Genomic DNA, 13279 nt, shown 5'->3' on the forward strand with positions numbered 1-13279 from the left:
ATTTTTAAAAAGTAAAATATTCCTTTTAGCAATGATTGAAAATCAAGTTTTAACAATTATTTACTGGTCTGCGAATTTCCTAAAGTCTCTGCAATCTACAATTTTTGAACGCAAGTGAAGGATTGAAATCTGCAAAATAATGAGATAAACATACAGTTGTTCAATATTTCTTCATTGCAAATTAAATGCTTCATCAATAAAATTCGAACGGTTCGTTAAGGTTATTTACTATAAACTATATTAACTTCTGCTAGCATTTCTGAAAACGAAGATCTTCAGAAGAATCGTTTATTAATTTTCACATTAAACTCTTCCTTTTTTAGCATTGAAATCACGATAACACAAATGTAAAATAATACAAATATGAAATAATAGAATCGTTAAATTGCAACTTAAACAAGCTCGGTAATATTCGATATTCTTTCGCTGTTAATAAAGTACATGATTACGTTGAGTCAATTCCATAATCTGAAACTAAAGGCGATGTCTTTTTAATCGGAATTATACGCATTTGCAATGTATTCCAGTTGCGTGAATGTTTATGAAAAATAAACCTATTTCGCATGTAGTTCGCAGGAAACTGTAGTCGAACGGAAACGTATTTCATCCCCCAACGATTTCACTAAGCCAATAACAATGTACCAGTATCCATAAATTCATTCCACTGTTTTGCAATTTCATCAACGCAAGGAACAATGTAAAGCGCATTCGAACTTCGCTGGTGATAAATAACAAGCCGTTAAAATTACAACAAATCCCATGCGATCGGATCAGGAATTTGACAGGCTACACGTTAATATGAGATAATAAAATCTTGACGCATAAATGACCGCGAAGTTGCAAGCCGCTCCTCCGAGCACGGTTGTCGAACGATTAGAGGGAAAGTTTCGTACGATGATTTATCAATTTCGTTTTCAAACGGCTCACTTTTCCAGCGTCGAAATCGCTCGAAACGGGAACAACAGGAGTACAGGCGGGGCCCGGGGCGGGGATGGATTTTCACGGGAGGATCTCGATATCTTGACGGTTGTTGTTCGCGCGGCGGCGGCGAGTGCATGCACGGGATGCACGTGAAAGCTCGCTGCAGTCGCCGATAACCCGTATCTCATCGCGGAGACATAAATTCCTGGGTCGAGGCGGCATAGAATAACATCGACCCACTTCTTCGTCAACTACTTTCACTTGCTCCGGCCAGACGCACACGCGACTCATTCGAAGAATTCCCGAATAATCTCTTCATCTGGCCATCCCCGCCCTTTCCCGAGCCGTTTCGGGTACTTTCCTCGTCCCTTTTTCTCTCGGCCGCCGTTCCATCGAGAGAACCAGAAGTTGCGACCGGAAGCTCCCAGCTAACGATTCTAACGTCCGATCGCGCGAAATTAACACCGAAAAAAGCGAGCCGTCTCTTCCTGGGATTCTCAACCTCGATTTCATCGGACGCGCGCGCGGCGTCTCGATTTTTCCTCGGCCGTGGCCCCGCGCGTTCGCCGCGATTTCTAATTACGAGAGAGAAATTAACGTCGGCAAGCTAATTTCGTGCAGTCCTTCCTCTTCACCGCCTCGAACACGTCCTGGAGACCGTTCTCATTGGCCACTCGAGAAGACGTCCTAAATCGGGAATCGAAAACGGCGGCGTTTGAGAAAAATATGTACACATATACAGTTGCGGACAAAATTGAGTGGACAGGCAGTGGAAATGGTTATAAATAAAAAATTTAGTCGAACTAGTATTATTACTATACACACAAGTTTTGTATATTACACATATCCTTATGGTACATAGAACGTTTTGTGCAAAACTCAAGTTAATGTTTATACTTTTGTACACAGAAATATCGTACTTAACGGCAAAGTTAGCAAATTTCTCAGGGACAAAAATGAGTGGACAGTCGACTTATTCCGACGAGAAACATAAACAAACGTAGGATATAGCTATTCACCATGCGTAATACTTGCAAACGTAAACAAAACATCTGCACACGTATTTAATTGAAGTATAGACTTTGTACAAAGCAGAACAATTGACAGAATGTCTCGAAGAAAAGAAATTTCGTATCAAGTTCGACATTTGATTGCTTCGGACTGTTCCAAAAGATTAAGTTATCGTGTGATAGCAGAAAAATACGGAGTATCAAAGAGTGCAGTGGAAAAAATTTATAAAAAATATTTATCACACAATACAGTGGAAAATTTAAGAGGTCGCTGTCGGAAACGTTGTGTCATTGTAAGAGAAGATCGTCAAATTATTCGACAATGTCGTCAAAATCCAAGCATCGCGTCGCGTAATATTCAAGAAACCTTAGAATTAAATGTGTCATCGAAAAGGATAAGGCGGAGATTACACGAGGCTGGGTTAAAATGCTGCAAAGCTAGACGTGAGCCACATATTAATCAAGCAAATGCGAAGAAACGTTTAGCATTCGCAAAAAAGTATGTTAACATGCCACTGTCATTCTGGAAAAATGTAGTGTGGACTGACGAAAGTAAATTTGAGTTGCGGCAGTTAAAGAAGACGAAGAAAGTGTGGAGGAAGAAGACTGAAGCATATAAGAAGCCGTTTATAACGCCAACGATTAAATTTGGTGGAGGGTCGTTGATGGTATGGGGATGCTTCTCTTGGTATAGTGTTGGCACTTTAGTCCCAATCGATGGAATAATGAATGCCGACAAGTACATCGATATAGTAAGCGAAAATTTAGGAGAAGCTGTTGTAAAAATGGGACTCGACGAAGATTTTGTTTTGGTTCAAGATGATGATCCGAAACATACAGCGAAGAAAAGCAAAAAATTTTTCGAGGATTCTCACATTAACCTACTTGAATGGCCCGCACAGAGTCCAGATTTGAATTTAATAGAAAACTTATGGAGTGAATTGGACTCGAAGGTACCATTGGACAAACGGAATAACAAGATCGACTGTTTTCAAAGTTTACAGTCAGCATTTGAAGCAATTAGCAAGGATTATGTTGAAAACCTAATAAACAGTTTTCCACGACGTTTGGAAGCGGTAATTCAAGCAAACGGGGGCATACTAAATATTAATTTTGCGCTTTGTTAGATGTCCACTCATTTTTGTCCCTGAGAAATTTGCTAACTTTGCCGTTAAGTACGATTTCTGTGTGCAAAAGTATAAACATTAACTTGAGTTTTGCACAAAATGTTCTATGTGCCATAAGGATATGTAATATACAGAACTTGTGTGTATAGTAATAATACTAGTTCGACTAAATTTTTTATTTATAACCATTTCCACTGTCTGTCCACTCAATTTTGTCCGCAACTGTATATAAATGTATGTATTCACAACGGTAAACCTGTGGTTTGATTTTCGAAAGAGGATACGCTGAAGTTCTAACGACCGCTTGAATTAGTCAGAGTGGAGAGAGAGAGAGAGGACTTCAGGTATCGGCTTTCCAACAGCAAACCAATTGAAACACGTGCGAATAAATTAGTCCTTCCTTTCCTGTGCACGTCGAAGCGTTAATTATCTCGAATTGCGCGCCGGTCGTGTGTACATTAGTGAAGCATCCTCGTGGAGAAAAAGTAATCTTCGATGTTTAAACAGAGCCGTTGGAAATCGTTTAAACGTACCGCGGGAAACTATTTGTTTTAGCGAATCTGCACGAATATAATCGTGTGACGAATTCTATTTTAATACAATAATTTCGCGAATCGTGTTCGAATTGACGACAGAAATCTGAGAAAATTCTCTAAGCGCGTAGGCTTTGAAAACTACAATTTCGTAGTGTTAAAATTGTATGTATTTAGTACAGTCGCGTCGGAAAGTGTGTTGACACCGTTTAAAACGCAATAACTTTTTACAAAATTCGACCAAATGACTGAAATATTTTGTTAGATAATATAATTACGTTAACAACTGGAAAGGGGCGATTTCTGAGGTGATTCGAAGTAACTTTTTCCTTTGCGAAAATTTTCTCCGAGGCTTCGTTCACGAGTTATTAACGAAAAACACTGACCAATAAGAGGCGAGCTCGGCTGGCGAGCGGCGGCCCAGCCGACGAGTGCACGGAGCCCAGTTCCGCTCATTGGCTCGGCCGTCTCGCGCCAGCTGATCTCGCCTCTGATTGGTCACTGTTTTTCGTTAATAACTCGGAAACGAAGCCGCGGATTGCATTTTCGCTAAGGAAAAACTTGCTTCAAATCACCTCAGGAATCACCCTTTCCCAGATGTTACAATTATGAAACACCCTATGTAAGTAATTACAACGATAGACGCTCAGTTCTGAGCGAATACTTTTTCCCACGGGATTATGTTAGATTAGTGCAGTTATATTAGTTTTTTTTACAATCACCGGTTGTCTACGACTATGAAAAACGAGACGCGAGACTCGAATAATCGTGTCCATTTTTGCGTCGAATCTGAGCGTCAATTAGGGAGAATTTACTGTATCTATGCCCCGTAGCCTTAGAGCATTTCCAGTGCCATTATCGTTACCATGATTCTTACGTGCGCTCTAACTGGTCCAGCGATTATCTCGCGGACACGCATAAATTTCGCAAAGGTGCAGAGGATGCAAACTAGAACAGCCGTGAAAGCAACTGTGCAGAATCATTCACGCCCCGAGACACTTTCTCGCGATCCTGGTCGCAGAAGGTTCTGCAATGGCCAGTTGCAATTCCAGAATTTCTAGTCGGAATTACCCAGTAGCTAGGTTCCATAGAAGGTTCTGCAACACGCTCGATCCAGGCCTGCCGCCGGCCGAGATCAGCTCGCAGATTGATCTCTCCTCGCAGACGTTCGTGTGTCCCTCAGCAATTCGTGCCTGCTTGTGCTCCACTGGCAGGTCAGCGACCCTCCATTTCGATAGGACGATGTTGGGCTGGCTGGATAAAATGAAAATTCAAATTCAAGTCGTGTCTGATTCCGAGTCAAGCGTATGCAGAACCGCGCGACCCGCGCCGTTCCATCGTTGCACGATGATCTCTCGTTCGCTGGGGATGTACCACACGATGACTAAGCTACGGACGATGATTGTGGTACTCGAATACCGTTAAGGGTCAACTCGTGCAACCAATCAAAAGGAATCGACCTTTTTTTTGTATAAAATGATAACACCACGTGCGAGAAGTACGTTGGTCAAATCACATGGTGCTGCAAGAAGCTGGGTCACCTCGTAAATTGAATGTGTTTTTATTATTTCAATGTGTCGATAGATATCGTTGGTAGAATTTCGTGAAAGTGAAAATTTTAAATAGAAAGCTTATTTATTTATAAACTTCAAACCCTTTGACTGCTTAAAATTAATATAGTGTGTTAACTCTTTACGCCCGAGTGGCGACTAAACTCGAGGCGTCACTAAAAATTTATAATTAAATAATAAACTATTATTAATATTAATAATATTAATATGAAATAATTAAATAATATTATTATTAATATTAATTAATATTAATTAATATATTATAATATTATATATAATATTAATAAATTATTATTATTACTATATATATAAATTATTATTATATTAATATGAATAATATATATATATTATAATTATATATATTAATAATATATAATATATAATATTATATTATATATATTAATTAATATTAATTAATTAAAGCTTAATATTAAAATATTAATGTTAATATTTTATAAATATAAGATAGAGCCCAATAAATTATATAAAATAGAAATACTGTAGATCAGAAAACGAGTTTTGGATTTCGAATTCAAATAGCTTCGAGCGCAAAGGCTTAATACATGATGTACTATGTTGTGGATTTTAAAGAAAATGTGAAACAAAATTGGAGAAAAAAGGGGCGTCGAAGACAAAAATATTCCGTTCATCGGAAACAAAATGAAAACTAAAAAATGTTTTACTTTGACACTGTTTCACATTATCAAGTAGGATAATAACCTTGAATAATAAATATAACCTTGTAGAATTCGATAGGATTTGAAGAGAAATACAGCGATGTGTATAATTATGGACTGAAAGCAACTTTTGTGGCAGATATAGATAATTAACGTTTCATATCTTATCGAAAATTTTTAAATATCGATTAAGTTTACGAATTATGTTAATGAAGCTTTCGTTACCGTGTAAATATTAATTCACTTATTATTGTTGCCTATCAACGAGTTATATATAATTAATATATATATATAATATATATATAATTAATATATATATAATATATAATAATATTATATATATATATATATATATATATATATATATATATATATATATATATATACGAGTTCAATTAATCAACATTCAATTTATAATAAATCTTCTTAGAGTGAACATTATATGAAACAGGAATAATTTATTTATCAGTCTGATAACTTCATATCAAAACATTTAAATTTAAAAATATCAAATACCTAAATAAGTTATAAGTATTGAGTGGGAATAGTACAATCTATTAGTTTATTATATTATTATATTAGTTTACTTATTATATACCACCATACTTTTCAATTGTTACAGAAATCTAGACGAAGACTTAACAGAATATCATATTCGTATATTTCTATTTTCTATTATTTATATAAATATAATATATGTATAATAATATGTAATAATATTATATATATATATATATATATATATATATATATATAATATGTATAATAATATGTAATAATATTGTATATATTATACAATAATATGTATAATATATTATAATATAAATATATGTATAATATAAAAATATACAAATACGGTGTTTTGTCAAGTTTCCGTTTAAATATCGCTAAAAACACGGTTACTTGGTGTCTATAATTATTCACGTAAGCGTGTATATCCTTAAACAACGCGAACAAAATTATTTTGAGAATTTATTATCAATTATTCAGATGATTTCGAAAATTATTATTTTCGTGAGAATTTGATAGGGGTTGCGATTCGGCGGTCAACGCGAACGGCGAAACTGTTAAAACTCGAATCCTCGGGGAAACGATGACAGTGGCGAACTCTATGGGAAATTCGCTGACACATCGCGAGCGCGTTTCGTTGACGAAAAGACAAAGGTGGCACTCACGTGACATTTTCGACCCTGACGACGCTCGGTGTCAACGCGGCGAGCAGCAAGCCGAAAGGCAGAAACGCGCCAATCAAATGCAGGATCTTCCTCCATGGTGAAACTCTGCAAATTAACGCGGATTAATGAAAAGAACGCCGGCAATTAACCTGTTAATTTGTAGGGTATTTTTCAAGATCAACGTGCAGAAAATTGGCGAGATTTAGTGCTTTGTCGTGACTAAGCACGGGGGCAATCACTTTAAAGCGTGCCGTTTTCGTTTCGTCGGGGAGCACATACTTTCTATTATATATGTCTACATGCATGCGTTTCAAGCTACTCGGAAAAGAAAGTTGTTTCCATGGGTTTCGAAACCAGAAGATTAAACATCGAAGAGTAACAACTAGTACTTAAAAGAGAGAAGTTACGGCGCTGAGAATTTTCTGGGCCTAGAAGAATTTTCGGTCATCTTAAAGTTCCAAAGCTTTAACGATTTCGTTTCTACAAATTCTGAAATATTTTTTATTCTCGAATCCGATTCAAGATCCGAGTTCGCGAAGATTTTCAATTTCTAGCGGATCTTAAAATTATCGAAGATACTAGGGTGAAAACTGTGCGAAACAAATATTTGATTCGGTAATTATAATCCGCGACAAAAAGAGACGGCAAACCCTTAAATACGACTATTTCTTGCATACGCAATAGACGTGCTGATTTTAAACAATTTCTTTGTTTATAAGCATGATAAAAATCTGTAAGTATGGGGAGAGAGAGAGAGAGAGAGAGAGAGAGAGAGAGAGAGAGAGAGAGAGAGAGAGAGAAATGATAGATAATAATATAATATAATATATAATTTATTCTATATATTTATTCTATATTTATTCTATACATTTATTCTATATATTTATTCTTATTTATTCTATATTATATTATATATATATATATATATATATATATATATATATATATATATATATAATATATATATTTATTAATATATTATGATATAATTTTAATATTATATCAGCACGTCTATTGCGTATGCAAGAAATAGTCTTATTTAAGGGTGTACCGGCTGTTATTATACAATTTTGTTATATTTGATATATATTTTATATAATTTTTTTTATTATATAATTTATATAATAATAATATATAATATTATTATATATTATATAAATATATATATATTAAATATATATTATTATCTATCATTTCGATGCTTATAGATTTTATATTTATTTTATATAGATTATTTTATATTATATATATAATATAAAATAATATAAATTATAATGATGTAATATAAATAATGACAGATAACATAATAACGTAACGGCATATCAAATTTAGTATCAATCAACTGTCTTTGATTAATATTCCAGTTCGAAGTGCTCTGACATATGCGGATAATAATATAAGAATGCAAAGAAGACAGAGAGAGAGAGAGAGAGAGAGAGAGAAAATTGTCGCAAAAATGAGAATTAAAGTTTGAGAGAGATATATGATGAGGACAGTATTAAAAAATGCACAATTCATAAGTGAATCCAAATGATTCAATAATGGAGATTTCAAAACGAAAGGACACGTTCGATACAAAATATTAATGAAATTGCAGATCTAAATGAACGAAAGAATGAAGTTATGCAACGAGAAATACTTCAACAATGTTGAATATTTCACGAAAAAGTAAACACCGAAAAATTTCCATTGCAACAGCATCTGTTCTGCGGAATATTTCAAATATTATTTGAATTATTTGAATATTATTTGAATTACTTGAATATTATTTGAATCATTCGAATATTATTTGAATCATTCGAATATTATTTGAATCATTTGAATATTATTTGAATCATTTGAATATTATTTGAATTATTTGAATATTATTTGAATTATTTGAATATTATTTGAATTATTTGAATATTATTTGAATTATTTGAATATTATTTGAATATTATTTGAATTATTTGAACATTATTTGAATTATTTGAATATTATTTGAATTATTTGAATATTATTTGAATTATTTGAATATTATTTGAATCATTTGAATATTATTTGAATCATTTGAATATTATTTGAAAATCATTTGAATATTATTTGAATCATTTGAATATTATTTGAATCATTTGAATATTATTTGAATCATTTGAATATTATTTGAATCATTTGAATATTATTTGAATCATTTGAACAGTATTTGAATTATTTGAATATTATTTGAATTAAAGGGGAATACAGGGAGCAAACGACGTACCTCCTTCTATCTGGGAACATCATCTGATCATCGTTCACGAACTCAATCTGATGGTATCCGACTTCCGGCTGGTAAAACGTGTAAGGGAACTTCCTGGTCCTCAAGAAGGTGGACTCCTGGACATAAACGACTCCGTCATTCGGTTTCTTCAGCGCGGTCGCATCCTGGAGGTCGGGCCGTTGGTTCTGGTGCTCGGGAAGGACGCCCAGATACGGCAGCCTCGACGTCTCCGCGCTCGAATAGCCCCCTAATTCATACTTCTGCGGGTCGATCTGAAACTTGGACGGTTTGCCAAAAATTACGGGCCAGTTCTGCAGGTTTGCCGGCTTCTCGAAGCCCTGCAGAGCCTGCTGCTGACCAAGGCCGGCGGGGTACGCCGCGGCATTTTCCACGATCGGATGAACGAACTGATGTTGAAGAGGTTGATTCTTATAGACGTAATGAACCCGCGGAACCTCGACAGGGCTGTCCTGGAATTTCACGTAGTTACTCGGCACGTTTTCACCCTTCTTGCCCTCTTCGGACGACCCGGCGTAAGCCTCGAAGAAGTTCTGTAGACCCTGATGATTCTGGTAACGCTGATGATTCACGTGGTCCGTTCCGATCGGCTGATTGACCGGCTCGTAGACCAGCTGGACGTTCTTAAACGGCTGCTGCTGCTGGATGCCGGAGTCGACTTCGTTCTCGAATTTGATGTGATGGACGTTGTTGAACAGATTCGCGCTTGTCCTCGGCTCCGTGATCTCCCCTAGGTGAGTGCTCGGCGTGAACTGCCGGGAGATGTTTTTCTCTTCGGTGATCACGATTTTGAACTGTTCGGGCTTGGCGTCGCTGGTCGAGGACACGGTGGTCGTGGCAGATTCCGCGGCGAACTCGTTTTCGCTGGGGGCCTCCTCGAAGAAGTCTTCCAGCAGATTCGCTGTTCGGTCCTGCGACTCGTTCTGCTGCGCTTTGCGGTCGTTCGCGAAAGCCGAGGTTGCGTTCAGCAACAGATACAACGAGAACAGCGTTGAAGCGTTGATACGAAAATGCATGTTGTCGGAGGGATTCTATTTTCGAGCGGCAGCGACGAGGAGAGACGAAGTCGTTTCCATCGCGGTGCGACTGTTACGACTAAACTGTTCGTTCGCTCGTTCGAAGGCTTTAACTCGCGACAGGTATTTTAAAAAGCGTGAACACGAGAGAGCGATTTCGTCTCGTTAATCGCTAGGACTCACTCCAATTGTCGTTGACAAAGTATACGTTTAGTTCCAGCAGTCAGCATGGGCTCTGGGCCTCTGTCTGAGGTAATAGTTTACGGAGCTGCGTGTCCTCGTGACTCGCTGGTGGCTTCTTCAAGGTGTCTTTTGGGTACAATGACAACGGCGACAGACGATTATTCTGGCCAGTTTCGATTCAGCCCCCTCGTAATTGTTGCAATTACGCGAAAATAATGTTACAAATACGTTTCTGTGATTTAGCGAACGCGAGGATAAGACACGTGTTTCCGCGACGTTGCTAGTTAGATATTTTATAGTTGTCTTGATATTTTGCAGTTATGTTACAGTTTGTATCGTAGAAAATTATTCCAAGGAATTTTTAAACGATATTAATAGAATTTTATGCCGAATCTTATGCGAATAATTATACTTACGATAATTATTTGCAAATATAATTATTCACATTTTTAAACGATATTGATAGAATTTTATGCCGAATCTTATGCGAATAATTATACTTAAGATAATTATTTGCAAATATAATTATTCACATTTTTAATCGATATTAATGGAATTTTATGGCAAATCTTATGCGAATAATTATACTTAAGATAATTATTTGCAGATATAATTAATCACATTTTTAAACGATATTGATAGAATTTTATGGCAAATCTTACGCGAATAATTACACTTAAGATAAATATTTGCAAATATAATTATTCACATTTTTAAACGATATTAATAGAATTTTATGGCAAATCTTACGCGAATAATTATACTTACGATAATTATTTGCAAATATAATTATTCACATTTTTAAACGATATTAATAGAATTTTATGCCAAATCTTATGTGAATAATTATACTTAAAGATTTTTGCCATAAGATTCTATTAATATCGTTTAAAAACGTGAACAATTATATTTGCAAATATTTATCTTCAACCTTATATATTAGTTCGTATCTCATTCGAAGTATAACTTTCTAGTTTGTGAATAAATACGTTCGAGTCGCTGGCAAACATCTGAGAACAACTACGGTCCGCAGCACTTGCCATAAGTGGACAGCGATCACCGGTCGAATCTTAACATCAGACAGACTTGTCGTTATCATTCATCGAACGAAATAAATTCATGATATCTGTGCTAAGCACACTCTTTTTTTTTGCTACAACGTCGTGTCTACGTTTGCAACCTCACCTCCCCCTTATCTGTGTGTCCACTACCTCCTCTCTCTCTTCACCTCCGGAGAAGCGAATTCACTTCTCTGTTGCTCTTTCTTTCATTTGCGATCTTCCATTCTCCATTTTCCGACGCTCACTGTCGATATAACAACTTTTTCACAGCTGTTTATCTAGAAAAAAAACAACGAAGTTTCAAGAAATTGGTAATGTTTTTCGGTGCATAAAAGAATAAATCAACTCCACGTATCTTTTTTTTCCAGACTTCACTGCAGATATCAACTTCATGTATTGGGTTAGCAACTAAGTAATTGCCGATTCGTTCAATGAAATAAAAAATTTCTTTTTACTTGGAATGAAGTTTAATCCGTAATGTATTTTCCATTTTGTTCGATGACCTTTTGCCATCTCTCTGACAACTTGAAAATTCCACGCTCGTAGAAAGTCTGATCCTTTTCGGCCAAAAACTGAGTTAAGCGAGATTTTACAGCGTCATCGTCATTAAAAGTTTTACCACGAAGGGAGTTGTCCAGGGATCGAAATAAGTGGTAATCCGATGGCGCGAGATCAGGGCTATATGGTGGGTGTAACATCGATTCTCAACCAATATCCATCAAATTTTGCCGAGTGGACAAAGACGTGTGCGGCCTAGCATTGTCCTGATGGAAAATGACACCTTTACGATTGACCAATTCTGCTCGCTTTTCCTTGACCACTGCATTCAATTTGTCCAGTTGCTAACATTCACGGATAATAAAAAATAACATAATAATAATAATAATAATAATTTTATAATATAACATTTACGGATATCATAAAAATGGGAGTGAGAGACATCTATAACTGAAATCGGCGATTGCTTAGTTGCCAACCCGATATTTCCGAAGAGAAATATTGGCCGAAAAATAACGTTGCGAAAAAAAGAACTATTTGTTTCATCGAATCTGCACGAATACAATCTCACGACGAATTTTAATATAATAATTTCACGAATCGTGTTCGAATTGATGATAGATCTGAGAAAATTCTCTTAACGCGTGAGGGTTGAAAGATAGTTTCTTAACGCGTTAATCGTATGTACAGTGGTCCGCAAAAGTGATGGTACACTTTCAAAACGCAATAACTTTTTCAAAATTGGACTAAGTGACTTTATTTTTGTTTAGATGATAGCGAAACTGGTCTACTAGACGATGACCAAAATGCTTTTTTTAAATTTCGCTATTACTTGGAATGTCAAAAATAAATGAAAAAGCTCTCGCTTTTTAACTTTTTTATCTGAGCCAATAACGGAAATTTAAAGAATGCCTCTAGCAAAATTTAAAAAAAAGCATTCTAATCATCGTATAGTAGACTAGACCCTCTATTACCTAAAAAAAAGCATTTACATCATTTAATTATGTTTTTAAAATAGTTATTACGTTTTAGAAGGTGTACAAACACTTTTGTGGGCCACTGTAGATCATGCTATCAATCCTGCCATAGGCTGAATTTCAACCCTTAACAGAGTAAGAGCACGTCAAATCAACTGAAACTGTCGAATGATTATTGACAAAAAATAACACTGACAGACCTTAACAAACCTGATGTCACAGAAAAATCGTTTCTCTAAAATCTCGCACGCCTCGAATCCAAATTCAGTTATC

The 13279-nt window shown here is 35.7% G+C and overlaps 1 protein-coding gene across 1 annotated transcript; it reads right to left on the reverse strand.

The window, feature by feature from the left end:
* Positions 1–274: 274 nt before the first annotated feature.
* LOC117224722 (uncharacterized) lies at positions 275–10379 on the reverse strand. The gene is made up of 4 exons (XM_033477830.2): positions 9254–10379; positions 7015–7119; positions 4663–4845; positions 275–1608 (listed from the first exon to the last, which is right to left on the reverse strand). The coding sequence occupies exons 1-4, from the start codon at positions 10285–10287 to the stop codon at positions 1515–1517; spliced, it is 1416 nt and encodes a 471-aa protein (XP_033333721.2). The 5' UTR covers positions 10288–10379; the 3' UTR covers positions 275–1514.
* Positions 10380–13279: the final 2900 nt, after the last annotated feature.

This window comes from Megalopta genalis, unplaced genomic scaffold, assembly GCF_051020955.1.
Source record: "Megalopta genalis isolate 19385.01 unplaced genomic scaffold, iyMegGena1_principal scaffold0020, whole genome shotgun sequence".
NCBI lineage: Eukaryota > Metazoa > Arthropoda > Insecta > Hymenoptera > Halictidae > Megalopta > Megalopta genalis.

What these genes read in the sequence shown, in the direction of transcription:
- LOC117224722 (XM_033477830.2), bottom strand. Translation starts at nt 10,287, where the DNA reads ATGCATTTTCGTATCAACGCTTCAACGCTGTTCTCGTTGTATCTGTTG. An exon ending in ATGTTCCCAGATAGAAGGAG is followed by an intron (nt 7,120 to 9,253) that starts GTACGTCGTTTG and finishes GTTAATTTGCAG; the next exon opens with AGTTTCACCATGGAGGAAGA. An exon ending in CTATGGAACCTAGCTACTGG is followed by an intron (nt 1,609 to 4,662) that starts GTAATTCCGACT and finishes TTCCCGATTTAG; the next exon opens with GACGTCTTCTCGAGTGGCCA.